A 22,132-nucleotide genomic window follows, 5' to 3' on the forward strand; every position below is an offset into this window, starting at 1 on the left:
TGTGCCGCTCTCCTCCTTATATCTGTGTAATGTGCCGCTCTCCTCCTTATATCTGTGTAATGTGCCGCTCTCCTCCTTATATCTGTGTAATGTGCCGCTCTCCCCCTTATATCTGTGTAATGTGCCGCTCTCCTCCTTATATCTGTGTAATGTGCCGCTCTCCTCCTTCTATCTGTGTAATGTGCCGCTCTCCTCCTTATATCTGTGTAATGTGCCGCTCTCCTCCTTATATCTGTGTAATGTGCCGCTCTCCCCCTTATATCTGTGTAATGTGCCGCTCTCCTCCTTATATCTGTGTAATGCGCCGCTCTCCTCCTTATATCTGTGTAATGTGCCGCTCTCCCCCTTATATCTGTGTTTTGTGCATAAGACTGCATTCACACGGTGCGTTGCGTCGCGCGTTGTGTTTTTGACGCATTCCAAAGGCTTCAGCCTTGACCACATGTATGTGTTAAAAACGCAAAGTAACCTCTGCACGTGGTGGAGGCTGAAGGCCTTGGAATGTGTCAAAAATGCAACACACAAAGCAACGCATCGTGTGAATGCACCCTGAAGCTGCAGAACCATATATTTTGGCTCTATGGAATATTCATGCTCACTAGTAGGTGACACGATAGCAGCAGGATCATATTCAATCGTAGAACAGAGGTGCTTCATAAAAATTCCATCACTTTCATGCAGTGTATTTGCTTTAGTTGCAGTCTGCAGCCCCGGTTCCAGGTTTTGGATCTCTCTGCCCTGAGACTGCTGCACTAAGGCACCTGTGCTTAGCTTTGCTTTATTATAGAGTGAAACTTTTTTTTTCTTTCCCATTATTGAATGTCAGCAGAACACAATATTCAGAATAACTCCTCAGTCATATATAGGGGCACATTCACTAGGGGTCAGATGGACGCATTTCCGTCGGGTTTCTCGATTTTTTTTACATTTTGCGCACAACCGGGTAGTGGCACATCAGCGCCGGCTTGCCTGCGACACAAATAGGGGGGTGTGGACATCGGACTACCCGTCTAAATCGGAAAAAACGCTGAATTTAAAAAACAAATTGTGTCGCAAGATCGGCACTTACAAGCACCGGGGAGAAGAAGGTGAACTCCGGCGGACCTCAGCGGGGGAAGCGACACATGCCGGATATCAGGCGCATAATCTTAGTGAATCGCAGCAGCTCCGACTCCTCGCCGGTAATTCCGGATTGGTGGCGTCAACGTGACGGGTAAGTAAATGTGTCCCATAGTGTCCTGTTTTACTGTTCTCTTTGTAGTCAATAGCATTCAACAAAACAGTCCTTCTGTTGTACTACAACACCCAGCATTATCTTCTGTCTTGACAAAAATATAGACTATTTCAATGAAACTTTTGAGTGTGGTCAGCCTCACATTCACACAGCAATACAGCTCAGGATACTCTTTCAATTTGTTGCCACTAGCAATATACACGCTTGTGAGCCACAGCATACACAAAGTCCATGGCCTGGATTCCACTTCCAGAATTTAAACGTCACCAGTTTTGCAGAAACATTTGATTGTGGATTCACTCACACGACCTTGGGTTTCTGCCATGGAATTACTCCTGCCGTTTCAGCTGTTGGCCACAATCCACATTACTGCAGTTCACCAAACATGTTTCTTTGGCCCTTGCGTGGATCTCCTCATGCCCGCATCCTCCACCATATGTGGGGTTTGGGGGTAACTTAGCATCAAAGGTAGAAGTTTCTGGACCTCACAGGTGACTTTTGCTGTGCTGAGCGCCAAAACAATAACGTAGGAACTTGTAGCAATCCAAAAGAAAACGGCTTTATTCAGCTTTAAAACTTCGCCTCTACTTAGGGCACTACCTCACTTCTTGCACCATAGCGACCTTGTAGGTTCAAGGAACATTGCCGGGGTTCCTCCTCAGCGCTCTGGCTCTCAGTGACCTCAAACAAAACAATGTCCTTTCTGGGTTCCAGTCCTCCTGGGACAGAACCACCTGTCTGTTTTCAACTGGACCCAAGTCCTCCTGCTGACTGTGAGCACACTGGAGTTGGCCAGGGATGGGAGCGGTCAAGGTCCTTTTCAACCTTGGTTGTGGGTCGCTCTCTAGCACCCTCTAGGTTCACACTCTTACAATATGTATATACTGTGTATATGTGTATATACGGTGTACAGTATATGCTGTATATACTGAATGTGTGTATATTCTGTATGTATATGCAGTATGTGTGTATATGGTGTTTTTATACTGCATGTATGTGTATATATCGTCAGTGTATACTGTATGTGTATATACTTTATGAGTTTGTATATACTCTGTGTATTAGTGTATAAATATATAGGAGTACATAAATGTATGTATATGGGTGCGAGTATACGAGTGTAGAACTTCATGTGTGTGTATATAAGTATATGTGTGTATATCAGTGTATAAATGTGTGTAATTGTATAAACATGACTGTATAAGGGAACATTCACAAGAACGTATGGGGGACGTATATCTGGCCACAAATTTGTTGCCAGATATACTTCCCTCATAGGCGTCTATAGCTCTTGGGCTCGGTACGGTGAGCACAATGAGTACTCCGAATCCGAATCCGTCGGGTTGTCCGACGGCCACGCCCCTGATTTCTGTTGCGTGCAAGCCGGCGCCGATGCACCAAAATCCGATTGCGTGCGCCAAAATCCCGGGGCAATGCCCCGCAAAACGGAAATCGTCGGGAAACCCAATGAAATTGCGTATTACGGACTCTTAGTAAATGAGCCCCATTGTGCCATCTCCACATCCGTTATTGTTAATGGCCCAATAAAAATTAACATTTTTATGGAAAAACAAGAAATGCCAACTGCAATGCGATTCTATGAACCTACTTGACGATGATTTTAATAAAATATTGAATTGAGGTAACTTTTTCAAAATTTCTCCAGTTTTTGAAGAAGATTTAACCCCAAATGGTCTCGTATGTGAAACCTGCTATAATAATGGCGGCAATGAGTACTGCGAGAGCGAGGAGACGATAGAATGCACCGGAAATCAGGATCGATGTTTTGACTATTGCGTCATTTTGCAGAATCCAGGTAAGCAAAACTTTATTCCTCTAAGTCTTCGGACATATTTGTAACCACTTGTTGTAAACTTGTTTTATTTGTTCGGCTCCTGTTTAAAGGGAACCTATCATCGGCAATTGACCTAATAAACCGCCACAAGTATGTTGCCAAGCAGCTCAGCAGCTTCCAGATCATGTTTCTTTCATGACCCAGTGTGGTGGCATCATCCAGAAAACCAACTTATAAGTGAGATGTAAATTAATTGTATAAAGTCAAGGAGGTGGAGATTTTAATACTGAAGTCAAGCTCTCTCTTCATCAGAAAGCCCCTTCACTGTTATTGATGGACCTGCATCCAGAGACATCACTAACCAGATCTCCAATCACAGAGGAGGAGGCGTTCAGAGTTTCCCACCTTGACTTCAGTGTGGAACTCTCCGCCTCCTTGACTTTATACAACTGATTTACATCGCACTTCAAAGTTGATTTTCTGGACAATGCCACCACCACGGGCCATGAGAGAAAGAAAAACCTAAAGGTGTTATCTCCTTGACAATATACTGGTAGTGGTTTATTAGGTTCCCTTTAAGGCTACATGGACACAACTGTTATTTTGACCGGATCTGGCTGCACCAGGTCACAGACACCATAAAGGTCTAGGCGTCGGGTCACGGTACGTTGAGCACACTTTGTCTCACCGCGCCATGACGTGCCACAAAGAATCAGACATGTCCTATCTTTTGCTGGATCATTGGCTTTTTACGTAGAGGAGGGAGGGTTTGAGCAGTACCTCCCCCCAAGCCCGGCGTCACTCTTCTGCTCCCGCCCATTTTCCCGGTACCGGATGGTAGTAGTCGTGTAGCCTAACAATGTGAAATCTTTGATGCTACGATGATACTGCCTAACGTCCGTTGTCTTTGTGCCTGCAGATTGCTCTGTGCTGGAATATTGCACCAAAGGTTGTACTAACACATATACCTGCGAAAACAGTTTTGACTGTAACATTGGACTCAAAGAAGTCCGGAGAAAGCACCTGGCCTGCTAGATGCTACATCATAACCCAGGCGTCCACAATGAAGGAATACATCACAAACATCAGCATATTCTAAGTAACCACCGGAATACTTTGCGCTATAGAGGAAGTAGTCGCTGTCAGTAGAAAATTTCTGAAAATTAACCAACACCTGATGAAGGAGCCGGTTGTGACCCTGCCGTGTGCTGTAGTCTTGTAGAGTTTCTCTAGCGCTCAATCTGATTATATCAATAAAGAATTGTGTGAGCCTTTATCTCTGGGTCCTCTTCATTAAAAATTAGCCACAATTAAAGGGAGTTTCTTAAGGAGAATTCGCTCTTGATAAAGCGGAAGTCTTGTGACACAAAAAAACCACAATTTGGGAGATGTATCAGAAGTGTCTAAGGTAAAATGGTTTCAGTTGCCCATGAAAACCAATCACAGCTCAGCTTTCCTTTTATAAAAAGATGATTTAGCATGGTTACCATGGGCAACTAGAACAGTTCTGCTCTCAGACCAGGGCAGCATCCGCTATGAGGGGGGTTGAAGTTCCCGCCTCAGGCGGCAGATTGCGGGCCCTTGTAGGGAGCAGCGGATCGTCGCTGGTATTACAGACTCACCAAATGATGACGCCTTAAGGGCACCAATGTAATTGATAGGCAGAGGACACAGGCCGGCTCTTGTGGTGATGTCATCACACACACCAGCCTGTGTCATCACAGACAGCGCGGAGGAGGTGCTGCGCCTACTTTCACCTAAGTCTCGTGACGAGGACGGCGAGACTTTGGCGGTCTCCTTGCAAAAGTCTTGCGATAGTAGGCGCAGCCACCATGTGATCCGGCGATGCGCATGCTCTAATGCTCCTGAGGGCTTGGTGCCGTCACCGGCTCCCTGGAGCGAAGGAGGGTGGGGGAGGCGGGAACGGCACTCTGCATGCCTCCCCTAGTGTTCTAATGCCCAAGCAATGTGACGTAGAGTCAAGCGCCGAGTGGGTTATCAGCAAAGCTCACAATCTAAAGTTATAATCCGTCCATTTCGTTATTTGATTAACCAAAATATGTGCCTGCACCAGCTCATCTCACCTTATGGTTAAGGAAAGTGAGATTACCAAGGTTCAGTAGTCAAGAAGAAATTAGACATCTCATTTTATCGAATTGAAATGACTTAGGTCTGAGGCCGATAAATGTTGAGTATAGTGTGGAGGAGGCGGCATCATACAGCACGAGGCACTGGAGACGCCTGGAAATCAGGGTCAATACAACAAGTTCCTTAGAGTCATTGGGGCACATTTACTATGGGTCCTGCAGCCGCGATTCCGTCGGGTTTTCCCAAATATTTCCGATTTGCGCCGTTTTGCATGGAATTGCCCCGGGTTTTGGCGCACACGATCGGATTGTGGCGCATCGGTGCCGCAACAGAATTGGGGGGCGTGGCCGTCGGACAACCCGACGGAATCTGACAAACCGGGGAATTTAAAAAACGACGTGTCGCAAGATCAGCACTCACATACACCGGGAAGAAGAAGGTGAACACCGGCGGACCTCAGCGCAGAAGCGAAACCTGCTGGATATCGGGCGCACAACCTTAGTGAATCAAGACCCGAATCCTCGTTGGACAACACACTGCAGGATCGCGAATGGACCGGGTAAGTAAATGTGCCCCAATGACAAAGAAGGAAGAGTCTCCACTTGTGCTTTTCATAAATGACTCTTGAATAACATGTTACACCTTCTTCTACACAGCAGGTGCCAAGAATCATACTGTCATTTTTACATTTGGTCTTCATGGCCATCGGATCGCCCCCCCCTCTCCTAAATACTCCCCAAACTTCCTGACCGTACAGCATATGGTCCGGCTTTAAAACTGTGATCCCGATGGATTTCTATGCCACGACAGAGACTCTGAGCATCAATCTTCTATCTAAAGTGGAGAAATAAGGTTGGGTTTAAATACTCTGGTAAACATAGGCCAAGGGGTGGCAGGATTTTACCCCTTCACCCTTACACAGGGATCTCATTTGCAAAGTAGACATCAACCGGCTGAGCAGACCAGCAGAGGATAACCCTAGGTTATAGGGGTCAACTCAAGAAAGACTAAAAAGTCAAAATCAAACAAGGAGTCAAAATCGGAGAAAAAACAAAAGTTTCAATCAACAGTTAAGCTTAGTCAGGGCAGAGCATTCTGGGAGATGTTCAGGTCAGGTTTGGGTCATAATACCAGGAACTGATGGAATAAAGGACACAAATGAAGTTGAGAACCCATCCTAGTGGACGTTGTACCCAAATATTACTACTCAGTTCAAGCAGGATGATTTGAAGGGCAGTATTGTGGCTCAGTGGGTAGCACTTCTGCTTTGCAGCGCTGGGGACCTGGGTTTTAGTCCCACCCAGGTCAACATCTGCAAAGAGTTTGTATGTTCTCTCCGTGTTTGCGTGGGTGTCCTCCGGTTCCCTCCCACACTCCAAAACATACTGGTAGGTTGATTAGATTGTGAGCCCCACGGGGACAGGGACGGATTGGGCAAAGCGTAATCTGTAGGCGCTATATAAATAAAGGAATTATTATTATTATTTTGAAGTGGATTCCCTGGAAAGGAACTCGTCTATAGAAACTACACCCCTCAAGGAATTCACCAAAGAGTGAACCGAGGATATCACATCCACTGGTCTCGCTTTATTTGAGGCCAATCCCGCACCATTGTGTAACGAACCACAAGCTCAGGGGGCACATGTTTTGTTTTTACCATTGGTAATCTTATACCTGGGGTATCTTGATATTGTCATACCCAGAATAAATAATGAGGCTAAAATGTTTATTTTTATGTTAATGTAAATGTAGCTTAAACATGAGGGCTTGTTTTTTTGCGGGATGAGATGCATTTTTCAGATACTGCACAGCATACTGTCACCACAAATATTCCACTACCTCATGTATATGAATTCTCTTTGTACATTTGTCGAATTTGGCTAACTAAAAACAAAATTAGAAAAAAATCGTATTTTTTTTTTTGCATCTTTTCGGAGGCATAACTTTTTGATTTTTTTAGAGCAGGTCCATTTTTTTTTTGGTGTGGTAAAGAGTTATACCACTTGGGGGGATAAACTTCTTTTTTTTTACATTTTTATTGTAAAAGTAGTTGATGGAAAACATAATTTTTATTACAAATAATCAATAATACTGGGGGGGGGGGAATTTTTTTATTTTGCCTTTTACTGGAATATCAGGTCACAAATGTTGGTGTAATAGAGTGGGAAGGTGCAACCCCTGAGGATGCAAACTCGATGGTGAAACTTGATGGTGTAGGGTTTAGATCAGTCTTCCTCGCCCTGTAAGATGTGAACTCGAGAACACAAAACCACAAATCTGGTAGAAATACAACAATTATTTTATTTATATATTCAGATGACTTTAAAGGAAGTCTACCAACAGATATACTGACTCACTACCTCACCAGTCTCCCTGGTTTTCATGTATTTTTTTTTTCATTTCCAGGGTATACTGTATATTACTCAAGTATAAGCCGACCCGAGTATAAGCTGAGACCCCTAATTTTACCACCAAAACTGGGAAAACCTATTAACTTGAGCATAAGCCAGGGGTGGGAAATGGATTGGTCACAGCCTCTCTATTATATAGCCAGCCATCCCCCTGTAGTATATAGCCAGTCCCATGTAGTATAGAGCCTCCCTAGTATTAAGCCAGCAAGCCCCCAGTAGAATATAGTCAGCCCCCTGTAGTATATAGCCAGCCCCCTGTAGTATATAGCCAGCCAGCCCCCAGTAGTATATAGCCAGCCAGCCCCCTGTAGTATATAGCCAGTCCCATGTAGTATAGAGCCCCCCTAGTATTAAGCCAGCAAGCCCCCAGTAGAATATAACCAGCCCCCTGTAGTATATAGCCAGCCAGTTCCCTGTAGTATATAGCCAGCCAGCCCCCAGTAGTATATAGCCAGTCCCATGTAGTATAGAGCCCCCCTAGTATTAAGCCAGAAAGCCCCCTGTAGAATATAGCCAGCCAGCCCCCTGTAGTATATAGCCAGTCCCAAGTAGTATAAAGCCTCCCTAGTATTAAGCCAGCAAGCCCCCTGTAGTATATAGCCAGCCAGCCCCTGTAGTATATAGCCAGTCCCATGTAGTATACAGCCTCCCTAGTATTAAGTCAGCAAGCCCCCTGTAGTATATAGCTAGCCTCCAGTTTGCCCACTGCATAAAAAAGTAGACTTACTCACCCTTGCTTGGCACGGCTCCCTGATGCTCCTGTCCCCGCAGCTCCTCTTCTGCCTCCTCTCTCCTGTAACAGCTGGCAGAGACGTGTCCATGTGCTCTGCTGGCCGGCGCACACTATGATGTCATCACCGGAGACACCGCCACATCATAGTGTGCGCCGCTCGGCAGAGAGCATGAACCCGTCTCTGCCGGCTGTTACAGCAGAGAGAAGACAGAAGAGGAGCTGCGGGGACAGGAGCATCAGGGAGCCGCGCCAAGCATTGGGGGGTGCCGGAAGGTGAGTTTGTCAGGTTTTTTTAGAGACTCATGCATAAGCCGAGGTGAGGTTTTTCAGCACATTTTTTGTGCTGAAAAACTCGCCTTATACACGTGTATATATGGTAGTTATTAATGAAATATATCACGTCACCTGGCTCCAGGGGTCCCCTAAATTTAAACAGTAGCTGGGTTCCACCCCGGTATCTTTCAGACTCGGGTGATGTCACCTGTGAGTCTGTAAGTCTCGTGCACACATACTTAGACTTCTCTTGTGCAGCCAAGCTCTGTTCTAGCTGGTTACGCAAGGAAAGTCTCAAGGGGCGCCAAATTCATGAAGAACGTGCACCAGAAATCCTGACTCTGGCGCCTCTGGTCCACATAGTACACCCTGCACATAGTACACCCTGCACATAGTACACCCCTGCACATAGTACACCCCTGCACATAGTACACCCTGCACATAGTACACAGTACACATAGTAGACACTGCACATTGTACACAGTACACATAGTACACCCTGCACATAGTACACACTGCACATAGTACACCCTGCACATAGTACACAGTACACATAGTAGACACTGCACATAGTACACCCTGCACATAGTACACACATTGCACATAGTACACCCCCTGTACATAGTACACCCTGCACATAGAACACACCCTGCACATGGTACACACTGCACATAGTACACACTGCAAATAGTACACACTGCAAATAGTACATACTGCACATAGTACACACTGAACATAATACACCGTCCCCCTGCACATAGTACACCCTACACATAGTAGACCCTGCAGATAGTACACCCTGCACATAGTACACAGTACACATAGTACACAGTACACATAGTACACACACTGCACATGGTACACCCTGCACATAGTACAGAGTACACATAGTACACATAGTACACACTCTGCACATAGTACACACACTGCACATGGTACACCCTGCACATAGTACAGAGTACACATAGTACACATAGTACACACACTGCACATAGTAAATGTGCCCCTATGTCTGTAGTTCTAGAAGCTTGGAGGTAGTGGTAGACCCCCTATTATATTATGTTATACTATAGACTATATTATCTCCTTCCTATAAAGTATTACACAGACCACACATTGTTTGCTTGTTATTTATTGAAGCGATCAGATAATTACATCATAGGTAAAATCTTGATCAGTAACAGATGCTTTATACTTCATAAAGAGTAATTTATGGCTGAAAAGATACCACATCTCCCAGCATGACTGCCCCAATAGTGCCATGTATGCATGTGATCACTTAAACGGGTTGGCCACTTTACCTCATGCTTTTATTAATGTGTGTGTAAGTCTGGGATATTAGGTAATTTACCAATATACATCTAGTAATAATTCTGCTCCACTTTCCTGATATGTAAAGTGAAGCCTCCTGTCTCTTACCTCATCAGCCAGAGATTCCTGACCATAACATGGCCGCAGATCATGTGATCTTTTATTATTCATGAGCAATCACCCTGCCATCATAAGGTCTTGGCAGGGCGATTGATCATGGACAGTTAGAGATCACATGACCCCCCGCCCACCACACCTACACAAACAGTACAAAAACATGAGGTAAAGTGGCCAACCCCTTTAAAGTAGCAAAAAAAGTGAAGAAAACTGCCTATGACTCTTGTGTATACTTGGGGGTGACTGGATTAGGATGTGGGGTATAGCAGCTTACTCCTTTCCCATAGAGTTTAATGATCCCGATGTGCTTGGTAGCGGTGACTTTACAGCTAAAATTGTTAGCGCAGCCTTTCAAGGAATAATCCAGCACAGAGCCGCCTGCAGACAAAAAGACAAAGGACATCAATGGTGGATTCCCAAACCACCCAAAAACTGTGGTACCAGAACTGTATGTATGTATATATGCAGTGTGAATAGCTAGAGCATTATATCTATCTCATAGACTTAGTTCTGGTACCTTATTCATATAGTAAGTTTGTTTCTGGTACTACAGCTATGTAGAAAGCTTGGTTCTGTATCTGTAGGCATTCTATTGGTGTTTTATCTAGGTAGTCAGCTTAGTCCCGATGCTTTATAAACGTAAACAACTTAGTTTTGGTCATCTATGTATGTACTAGGCTTGGTTTCGGTACTATATCTATGTTCGGATACTGTATGTATGTAACACACCTGGGACTGATACTGTATTAATGTATTATTTTTGGTTCTCATCTATGTATTAAGCTTAGTCCTGCTACTGTATTTATGTAGTATGTCTTTGTTCTGGTTCTGTATCTATGTAGTATTTTTGGTTTTGGTATTGTAGCTGTGTAGTAAGCTTGATTCTGGAACTAGCTCTTTGTAGTATGGTCAGTTGTGGTAGAGGATGTTTTGTATGCAGTAATCTGGTTTTTGCTTTGTATTTATGTAATAAGATTATTTCTGGTACTCTATCTACATGGAAGGGATGGTTCTGGTACTGTATCTAATTAGTAGGCTTGGTTCTGGTTTTTGCATCTCTGTAGTTCTTTTGGTTCTTTTACTATTTCTATATAGCCAGCTTGGTACTGGTTATGCGTTTAATTTGGTTCTGGTACTGTATCACTATCTTAATGTTATAAACATCAGATGATTTTTTTTTTTAAATTTCAACTAGTGGGGGGTCCACAATCTATGTACTGGCATTGTCCATGGAGTCCTTAATTTCTCACTGACAGACATCATGTAGTATCACTGGAGCATATATAAAGCGAGTGAGACTGGTCCACTAAAACACATGTGTTCGGCCAAGCTCCTCCCCTTTCCATTTGAATTGCATTTCAAAACACTTCAAAGATTCCAAATAATGGGCACAGGAGACGAAAGAGAGAAGTAAATTCAAAATGTCTACATTCTTAACATTTTAAGGACGAGGCCTATACTTGTACGATATGTGTCGTCTTACTACTAAAAATTAGGACGAGCATTCTCATCCTGTTTCGTCAACTTGTTAAAGGAATCAAAATTTGCTTACCTGGATCCTTTATAACCCCTAAGTAGGTAAAACATTGATTCTCATTTCCGGTGCAGTTTATCTTCTTTTTGCTGACACATTCCTCAGTAGAGTTAATACTGTAGCAGGTTGGACACTCAAGACCATTCGGGGTTGGATCATCTGCAGGAACTGAAAAACGTATAAAAAAATTGGTAAAATTCCATATTCTATGAATAACTGTCAATTATGTTTATGCAGTAGATGTCACTACCTGTTATAACAGGCAACGGGTCGGGGACCACTGTGCTACCTGGTCTAGCTTTGGACCGATTAAAGGAAATCTACAACAAAATTTGTAGCCATATATTTCTTAGATACATTAACAGGATGCTTCTACTTAAAAACAGAATTTTATATTTATGTAAATTAGCGTGAAGTGCTCTGGGGGCATTGCTGAAGCCCCTCCGGACTCAGGGATCACGACCCCCAGATCACTTCTACGACACCTGCTGCTTCCTCTGCTCCTCTTCTCCTGATGAAGTCATGGTTGAGGGCATATTACCAAATGTGCGGAGGAGGCAGCAGGCATGATAGAAGTGCTCCGGAGAGGTGTAGAGGCTCTAGTAGAAGCTGGCCAGGACAGGTCAGAGGTCACTAGTGAACAGAAACAGGGCTCAAGCAACTCAGCACAGGGGTCGCATATGGTCCAAGCGAAATGGGTCCTTAAGTCGATGGACCTGTCCAAAGACCTTTTGACCCATGAGTCAGGTGCCAACAGCAGGAGAAAAGATGGTGGCCAGAACAGAGAGGTACCAGAGGACAGTGGTGGTCATACCGGTTCTATAAGGTAACACCGTAACGGGTACGGCTGTCACTGCTCTAATGAAATAGAACTTTCTAGTTAATTGAATTTGTTTGTTATAAAAGTATCCAATTATTTTAACCCTCGTCATCCCCCTTTGAATCTAACACCTAGGATATATATACATATATAGGACATATATACTCAAGTATAAGCCTAGTTTTTCAGCACAAACAAATGTGCTGAAAACCCAAACTCGGCTTATACTCGAGTAAAAAATGTATAAATTTTACCAGGATTTGTAGTAAAATTAGGGGCCTCGGCTTATACTTTAAAAATTTCTTATGGCCGGGCTGGGGTGGGCTATTAAAACTTAATAAACATGTGCTTACCTCCTCCGGCACTGCCGACGTCCCGCGCCGCGGTCCCTTCGATCCGTGCCGCTGTTTGTTTACAGGGGCACGGAAGCCGCGCACAGGGAGCTTCCAGTCCGGGAAGCTCCCTGTGCACCCTTGTAATGTAACCGGCGCACAGAGAAGACCGCCCGCGGCGCGGGACATCGGCGGCACCGGACGAGGTAAGTACATGTTTATTATGTTTAAATAGCCCTCCCCAGCCCGGCCATAAGAAATTTTTAAAACCCGGATAACCCCTTTAAGGTTCCAAATTTTGGTTTGGATTTTGATATGTATTTACATGCTTCATTCAGTCCTGAAAATGGATTGGATACTAGGATTGGGACGTAAAATTATATATGTTCCAGGTTATAACATTTGCTCAAAAATTTACAATGTTCTTAAAGTCTGGCATTCCTTTGTATGGAGAGTAGAGATGAGCGGACCCAATTGTTGGGTTTGGCGTTCGAGTTCGACCCTGGCCAATTATAGCCATTGCATGTTGCCAGGGGAGTTTATTTGCCGGATTGGTTGTTTGGCCACCAATCTGGCAATTTGTCAGGGTCAGCCGGCTCTAACACTGAACCGGAATATTGAGACCACTCATCTCTAATGGAGACAGAATGGAGGCGGATTAAGACCACCATGAGCTCTGCTCTGTATGAATATTATGGCCCCTACAAGTCTGGAATCACTTCCTACATCTGGTGCTAGAATCAGTTTCTTGGGGATTGGAGGATTGTCCCTTCTGTTGCTTTTAATCTGCGGTTTCAGGCCCTTTGTGATCCTTCAAAGGGACTGGAATGGTTCTTGTGTAGATGTATGAGGATTTAAATGGGTGATGGTCCTTCTCAGTTCAAAATTTGCCAAAACACTGCCCCCAGTAAGTAGACAGCACACTACCTCTAGTATATACGTAGACAGCACAGTACCTCTAGTATATACGTAGACAGCACACTACAGGTCCACCCAGTATATAGGTATCCAGGACACTGTAGTCCCTCCAGTATATAGGTATCAGCACACTGCAGCTCCCCCAGTATATAGGTATCAGGACACTGCAGCTCCCCCAGTATATAGGTAGCCAGAACACAGCAGCTTCCTTCCCCCAGCATATAGGTAGCCAGCAGACTGCAACACCCCCTCTTCCAGTATGTATGCAGCCAGCACACTGCAGGAGAAGAGGAGCCACATGTAGCACTGGAAGATGAGTAATTCGTTTTTACCGGGGGCAGTGTGTGGCTGCTGGTGACCTCCGTTTTTGCGTCCAAGACCGTCACCTGCCCATCCCAGGGGAAGAAACGGGTCCTTTTATGCTGAATTAATGATTTGAAGTCATAAAGGAAACTACTGATTGAGTGACACATATTATCCTCTTGCTGCATGAAACCATTATATGGAAATACAAATGTTACAATTGAAACCCTGGGGACTTCCTCTATGTTTGTCTTATTCCCTATGTCAGTGGTGGTGAACCTATGGTACTGGTGCCGAACACCTCTCTGTGGGCACCCAGGCCATTACCAGAGAGGAAGGTATCTTCCACCGTATCTTAATGCAGTCCCAGGAAGCCCAGAACTTGCTGCACTCAGAGCTATATTAAAGTGACAGCTTTGCCTAAGACTACAGGAAGAGTGGGAAGGGACCTGGATTATCATTGTATCTCCTGCTCCAGGCCCAACAATTATTTGTGTGCAGGGGACCCTGAATTTGTCTTCTTTCTTTCTACTGTATTGCTGTCCTAAGGATGCTGATACGATTGAAATATATACGACAGATCAGAGAGCAATAAATTGAGTTCTGATTGAAGTTTTGGGCACTCAGTCTTTTTTCCCTATATTTAATACTCTTGTGACACTTACGTCTGTATTCATCCTCGTTGCACAAGTCCTCGATGCAGCAAGACGCATAAAGTCGATATCTGAGATTTTCCCCTGATGCCCGAGCTTTATTTTCACACATTTCATCAATGGCACAACCTTTAAAAATTGCCGGAACTGAATTCATACCTACAAAAAGAGCAAAGGAGTCATCACATGACCGGGAGTGAGGGGGGGGGAATATATTTGTCATATAGTAAGAGTGACTCGTCCTCACCACTGAAGAGATTTTGAGAAAGGGTCATACATTTGTCCCCGATGCAATCGATCACAGTCACATTTTTACATGTTGAGTTGTTTTCGGAACAGCACGAATAACATTTAACAGAAAAAACTGGAAAACAAAGATGAGAATCAGTGGGAGATCAGTGAGGGGCTGCAGGTGACATTAGGATTGTATTGGTGGTCATGAGACAAGACGTTGGCCCAACCAAATCCAAGCACCGGTCATTGACCATGTTACTACCTTGATCTAACAGTGACTTAAAGGGGTTTTCCCATGAACAAAAGTTAGACCGTATCCACGGGATAGCGCCTAACTTGCTGATCAGTGGGGGTCTCAGTGCTGAGACCCCCACAGATCACAAAAAAGTACCTCTGTCGGACCCCTCGTCGCTCCATCAGACTAATGGAGCATACGGCCACACGTGACCTTTCTCCGTTAGCTCCATAGAGATGAATGGAGCAGAACGCTCATGCGCGGATGTCTGCTCCATTACACTCAAGGAGCGACGAGGGGTCCGACAGAGGTACATGGGACCCCATTGGACCCCTCATTTTCGTGATCTGTGGGGGTCTCAACGCTGAGACCCCCATTGATCAGCAAGGTCATAGAAGCTGATTTGGGCAAAAAACATTTATAAGATAAGTGCAGTTTTTATTAATAAGGTGAATTTCAGTGTCAATTCATCTATTAACTAAACATGTACCCAAAATGTACCTTCATAAACTTTCAAAACAACTTCCTTACATAATAGATTAGATAATGACACCCGTATTACCTGACACAACGAGAGCGGAGATGACACAAGTCATGAACACCAGGTTCTTCATGGTGAGCGATGGGATAATATAACTGATCTCTGCAAAGATAAAGCAAGTGACAAGTGATGGATACAATCTCCTCCATAACACAGGTCATAGTACACAATACACATCACATTGTCCTGGGGGAAGAGATTGTCCTCCACCACCAGGAATAACGTCCAGGAAAGTTCCATCACAATGAGACAATGACGGGACAGAACACCAGGAGAACATCCAAATATTTATCATTATAATTATTTGTAAAGAGAGATTTTTGTCTTTTTTTTTCTTTCCATATCAAATTTAACATTTGCCCAAATTTCTCTCAAATTATATTTCCTATCTGTGAAGTATTTGCAGTGAATCTGCTCTGTTCTAGATTCGGTCACCTCAGTGTAAATTCTCTCTATTACACCTTTCTTATTCCTTTTTTTTAAAAAATTGTCTGTCTTAGGGTTTTGCTTCTCCGTCTTATTTCTCAGTCAGTTACTGGCACGTGCTCCATGCACCTGAAGAAGATTTCCAGAATCCTCAAACCTCTATTCTTAGAGCTTCTACTCATCCTGGATTTTGCTACAGTTTTGCAATTGGCAAAGTCCCTCTGTGAAATCAATAGGAGGTTACTGAGAGGTAACACAACTTATATTCCAGGGAGATGCCTAGTAAAACATCGGACATGATGGTTAAATTTGAGTTGAAAAATCTTTGGAGCAGAATTTGACCCAAGAGTTTTAACACCTACATTGACCCTCACACTGTTATATGAGCAGATACCTTACCTGAGACGACCCTCTCGTAGGTTCCTCCCGAGGCGTCTTCTCAGCTTGTCTCGTCCTATGGACGCAGGGATCCTGTAAATACTGTGTGAAAAGGTAAATAACGCATTGCATCATGGGGAGGATTAGATCACTCCAATGGCGTTTGCCATGGCACCTCCCATAGTCTAAGCCTGAGGATGAGATTATCCATCCCCCGAGGAATGGCTCCCAAGAACGATTGTGCATCCATAAGACAATGAAGTCATGGTGTATGATAATATCTGTCTATACGTATAGAAAACATTTGTCTCTTCATTGTTTGACTGAATCGTTACAACTATTCCTTTTCCCTCATTGAATAATTGGCGTAGAATCAGTACATTTTCGGTTGTAGTTACTCCAATAAGGTGTTGGCTCCCTACAGTCCCCCCTTTATGTTGTGGTGTATGACAAGCATATTCATCTTTCTCCGCAGAAGACTCCAGATCTCCTTTGCCGATAACAAAACCCTGACATTACCAAGGTTTACTCGTCAAGAAGAAGATTGACCTCCCCTTTTACTGAATTGCATTAAACCCCTTTAATTTGTAACAGAACCTAAATCTGTTTTTGTTCCTGGAAAGATTAAGTCGTTTAGTGATATTTACTAAGGGTAGAGCCCAATAAATGTTGACTGTAGTGTAGAGGAGGCAGCACCGAGGGCATCAGGACAGCCCGAAGTATTGGAGACGCCTGGAAATCATTGTCAACACAACAAGTTCCTTAGAGTCATTTACTAAGAAGGAAGAGTCTCCACTTGTGTAACGGCTCATAAAATTAGACTTTTGAATAACATATTAGATCTTCCACAGGAGCAGGTGTCAAGAATTATTCTGTACTTGTTATTTTTACATTGGTCTACATTGTCCTCACATTATCACCCACTTCTAAAAACACATCAAACTTTCCTGACCATTCACCGTGTGGTCCAGTTTCATACAAAACTTTACCAGAAATTGAAAAACAAAATTTACCTAAGGTGAAAGTGGGGTCTGTAGGTATTTCATGGGATTGTTCCTTACAAAGGCATTAAAGGGAACCCGTCACCAGAAATTAACCTAGTAAACCAATAGAAGTATGTTGATCTTTCGTGGTCCAGTGTGGTGGCATCATCCAGAAAATCAACTTTGGAGTGAGATGTACAATGGTTTCATAAAGTCATAGAGGTGGACAGTTTAACACTGAAGTCAAGCTCTCCCTGTCTCAGAATGCTCCTTCACTGTAATTGATGGTCCTGTGTCCCGGGACCAGGTCTCCTGAAGTCCGATTTCAATCAAAAGATAGAATGTGTTCATAGGCAGAGAAAACTTGACTTCAGTGTTAGACTCTCCACCTCCTTGACTTTATACAACCAATTAACATTTCACTTCAAAACTGATGCCCCCAATTTGGGCCATGAAAGAAAAATTGTGTAGCAGATGTTCAGTTGCTTGACAACATACTGGTAGTGGTTTATTAGGCCAATATATGATGACAGGTTCCCTTTAAGTAAAGATTTTGTAACAGACCCTTAACATGTAAAACTGTGGACCTGATGGATTACTGGGCATCAATCGTTTAACTAACGAGGTGAAATATGGTTGGGTTTAAATACTCTGGATATCAGAGGCTGGGAGATGGCAGGATTTCCACCCTTCACACTTACACAGGGATCTGCTAGCACCTACATGTTACATGCTAACATGCTACATTTGCAAAGTAGCCAAGTAAAGCACACGAGCAAAGCGTAACCATATAATAGATGGGTCAACACAAGTCAAGAAAGACTAAAAAGTCAAACAAGGAGGCAAAATCAAAGAAAAAGCACAAGTCTCATTCAGGAGTTAAAGGGAACTTGTCATCAGAAATTGCCCTAATAAACCACTACCAGACTGTTGTCAAGCAGCTGGGCAGCTTCTAGATCATGTTTGTTTCATGGCCCAGTGTGGTGGCATCATCCAGAAGTGAGATGTAAATTGGTTTTATGAAGTCAAGGAGGCGGAGAGTTTAGCACTGAAGATAAGCTTTCCCTGGCTTAGAGTGTCCCCTCCACTGTAATTGATGGTCTTTTGTCCGGGGACATCATTGACCAGATCTCCTCAAGTCCGGCGCATGAATTCAATCACATGGGAGGAGATGTTCAGAGGCAAAGAGAGCTTGACTTCAGTGTTAAACTCTCCGCCTCCCTGACTTTATACATCTAACTTACATCTCACTTCAAAGTTGATTTTATTGATGATGCCACCAAGTTGGGCCAGGAAAGACACATGATCTAGAAGCTGTTCAACTGCTTGACAACATACTGGTAGTGGTTTATTAGGCCAATTTCTGATGACAGGTTCCATTTAAGCTTAGTCAGGACAGTATGGATAAAAACATGAGCATCCAGGGAGATCTTGTGGTCAGGGTTGGGTCATAATAATAACTTATGGGACTAGGGACAAAAGGAGGAAGAGTAGTACTAGTCCTAGTGCCAAAATACTACTACTCAGTTCATAAGCTGGGATGAATAAGGTCCAACCACCAATTCCACTAAAGACCTTTTACAAGTTATGTCACCCCTGCTAACAAAATGGTCACTGGAACAAGGTCCAGCAGGTGAAGGTCCCAAAGGAGGTCGAAGGGTGAAGCCTTGTTGAGTATTTTTAAAACTGGATGAAAGCTACTTTTAGCATCTCTATCAGAAGACAGGACAGTGAGGAAACGGGGTCAGGTCTCCGGGAGTTACACTATGTGGGCTCTAGAAAAATGGCGTCTAAACACAACAATCTAAATCTGTGATCCAGAAGCCAAACGCTCGGTCCCTTGTGTGCCCTGCTGTGTGCCCTAAAATCAAGTAAAAGCCCCCATATACGACATTGGCCCAGGCTGGGTCATTCTTTGCTTTTTTGCACAATTTTTTTGCAGAGTTAATAGATTTGTCTCTAATTTGCAACTTTTTTGGGTGCAGTCTACACTCCGGCACTTAGTGGTTTTGAGTGTCTGCGTCTTGTTTGACGTAGTAAACGGCTGTTCTGCAAATGTTTGACCATGTTTTTTGCAACAAAAAAATGCAAAAACTAACCTGCTTTGAGCAGCATTTTAAAAACACCTCCCTTTTCATGAAGGTCTTCGCTTCCCGAATTAGAAATTAACTCTATGCAACATTAAAAAAACTGTAATATTTAATTGTCTTAGCATTAATATGGCCTCAAGTAACTTCATCATGTTCAATAGGATTTCATTTTTTTGAGTGGGATTATTGTCAATCTTAATGTGCAGATCTGAAAATATTATCAGACTCCATTCCTCCCTTCCCAGTTGCTTTTTTTTTTTGCCAAAATGAAGCTAGAAAAGGTTATGTCACTGTCAGGATCAGGTGGAGTGGACCCACTGGACCACCGCGAGCAATGACGTACGTCGACACCTGAGAGAGGAGTCTAAGTGGCATCTGGTTTTCACCAGAGCCGGCCGCAAAGCGGGTTGGACTTGCTGTGCCGTGGCACCACCAGGTTGTTCCACAAGCGCCGGCCAAGGCGAGATACAGAATCGTGAGGCTGAGACAAACAATCAACGGTGTGCCCCCCCTTAAAATCTTAGAAAGACCGTGCCCACCCTAGGAGGTGGAAGTACACGGGCCAGAGCGAGTGTACAAGGGGAGTGTACAAGGGGCCAATAGAACAAGGGAAGGTAAGAGCTGCCATGGGGCTCCAGGGGGATGGAGTCAGCTTTTCTCAATCTAGTTTTATTATTGATCACAAATGAGATCTACTTTGTAGGAGAATAATTTGCAACAACTTAGGCACAAAATTAGATGCAATTTAAAATACTTTTAATAGGTTAAAAGAACAATAAACATAAATTACAAGCAGGGGTGTAACAATAGCCGTAGCAGCCTGTGTCTTGAATCGCCACCATTGGTTTGAATCTGTGGGACCATGTGCATACCGGAACTCTGGCGTCCTATACATCTAGCCAAGACACAAGTGGAGAAGCCGGGTAATGTTTTTCGGAGACTCTTTTTCTCTGTCTCAGACAGGGTCATACCAAGTTCTTTGCACAGAGTTTGCCAAATCAGTCCCTGTCTCCAATGGGGCTCCCAATCTAATCATCCTACCAGTATGTTTTGGAGTGTGGGAGGAAACCGGAGGACCCGGGGGAAACCCACGCAAGCATGAAGTGAGATGTAGGAAGAGAAGATTGGATACAGCATCCTGGAGGCACCATGTTGCTAATTTGCATAACAAATTAAACTACTCTTTTTGGTGAATTAGCAGAAGTAAAAAAATACCGGCCTTCTTATTAGGCGATCAGATAATCACATCTTGATCAGTAACAGATACTTTATGCTTCATAAAGAGTCATTTATGGCTGATAAGATACCACATCTCCCAGCATGACTGCCCCCAATAGTGCCATGTATGCATGTGATCACTTAAAGGGGTTGGCCACTTTACCTCATGTTTGTATAATGTGTGTGTGTGTGTGGGGCAGGATATTAGGTAATTTACCAATATACATCTAGTAATAGCTCCGTTTTCTTGGTATGTAAAGTGAAGCCTCCTGTCTTTTACGTCATCAGCCGGAGATTCCTGTCCATAAAATGGTTGCCGATGGAGGGTCATGTGATCTCTAACTGTCCATGAACAATCGCCCTGCCAGGACATTATGATAGTATTCAAAATATAAGATCAAGGTCCTGGCAGGGCGATTGTTCATCTAGAACCAAGCTTTCTACATGGCTGTAGTACCAGAACCAAACTAACTACATAGATATGGTACCAGAACTAAGCCTATGAGATATAAGGCTCTAGTTAATCACACTGCATACATACATAGTGAGGATAAACTCTGCAGCACGTGACCTGTAGTGTTGCAGATGCAGAATCTTGTCCATGAACAATCGCCCTGCCAGGACATTATAATAGTATTCAAAATATAAGATCAAGGTCCTGCCAGGGCGATTGTTCATGGACAGATAGAGATCACATGACCCTCCATCTGCGGCCATGTTATGGACAGGAATGTCCGGGTGATAAGGTAAAAGACAGGAGGCTTCACTTTACATATCAGGAAAACGGAGCTATTACTAGATGTATATTGGTAAATTACCTAATATCCGCCCCCCCCCCCACACACACACACACACACACACAGTACAAAAACATGAGGTAAAGTGGCCAACCCCTTTAAAGTAATGAAAAAGTGATGAGAAAGGCCTATGACTCGTGTGTATACTTGGGGGTGACTGGATTAGGATGTGGGGTATAGCATTGTACTCCTTTCCCATAGAGGTTAGTGATCCCGATGTGCTTGGTGATGGTGGCTCCACAGCTAAAAGTGTTAGCGCAGCCTTTCAAGGAAAAATCCAGCACAGAGCCTGCATAGAAAAAGACAAAACACATCAATAGTTTATCCTCATTAGGGCCCAAACCACCCAAAAACTGTGGTACAGGAACATAATACTGGTCTGTGCTGCTTTCTCTGCTCAGTAAAGAGGCTCCGCCCACCAACTCTGCAAGATTCTGCATCTGCAACACTCCTGGTCAAGTGCTGCAGTGTTTATCCTTACTATTTTGCTACTGTATGTTGTGTGATTAACTAGAGCATTATATCTCATAGGCCTGGTTCTGGTACCATATCTATGTAGTTAGTTTGGTTCTGGTACTACAGTCATGTAGAAAGCTTGGTTCTGTATCTGTATGGTAGGCATTAAATTGGTATTTTATTTAGATACTTAATCCTGGTGCTTTATGTATGTAGACAGCTTAGTTTTGATAATCTATGGTTTTGGTACTG

At 43.7% G+C, this 22,132-nt stretch overlaps 1 protein-coding gene across 1 annotated transcript; it reads right to left on the reverse strand.

Annotated features, from left to right (window-relative positions):
* Positions 1-9,650: 9,650 nt before the first annotated feature.
* Positions 9,651-15,631, reverse strand: LOC140065526 (phospholipase A2 inhibitor NAI-like). Its single transcript, XM_072113122.1, has 5 exons — positions 15,554-15,631; positions 14,770-14,886; positions 14,535-14,681; positions 11,515-11,664; positions 9,651-10,340 (listed from the first exon to the last, which is right to left on the reverse strand). Exons 1-5 carry the CDS (start codon positions 15,603-15,605, stop codon positions 10,177-10,179), a joined length of 630 nt encoding a protein of 209 aa, XP_071969223.1. The 5' UTR covers positions 15,606-15,631; the 3' UTR covers positions 9,651-10,176.
* Positions 15,632-22,132: the final 6,501 nt, after the last annotated feature.

This window comes from Engystomops pustulosus, chromosome 6 (assembly GCF_040894005.1).
Source record: "Engystomops pustulosus chromosome 6, aEngPut4.maternal, whole genome shotgun sequence".
Lineage (NCBI taxonomy): Eukaryota > Metazoa > Chordata > Amphibia > Anura > Leptodactylidae > Engystomops > Engystomops pustulosus.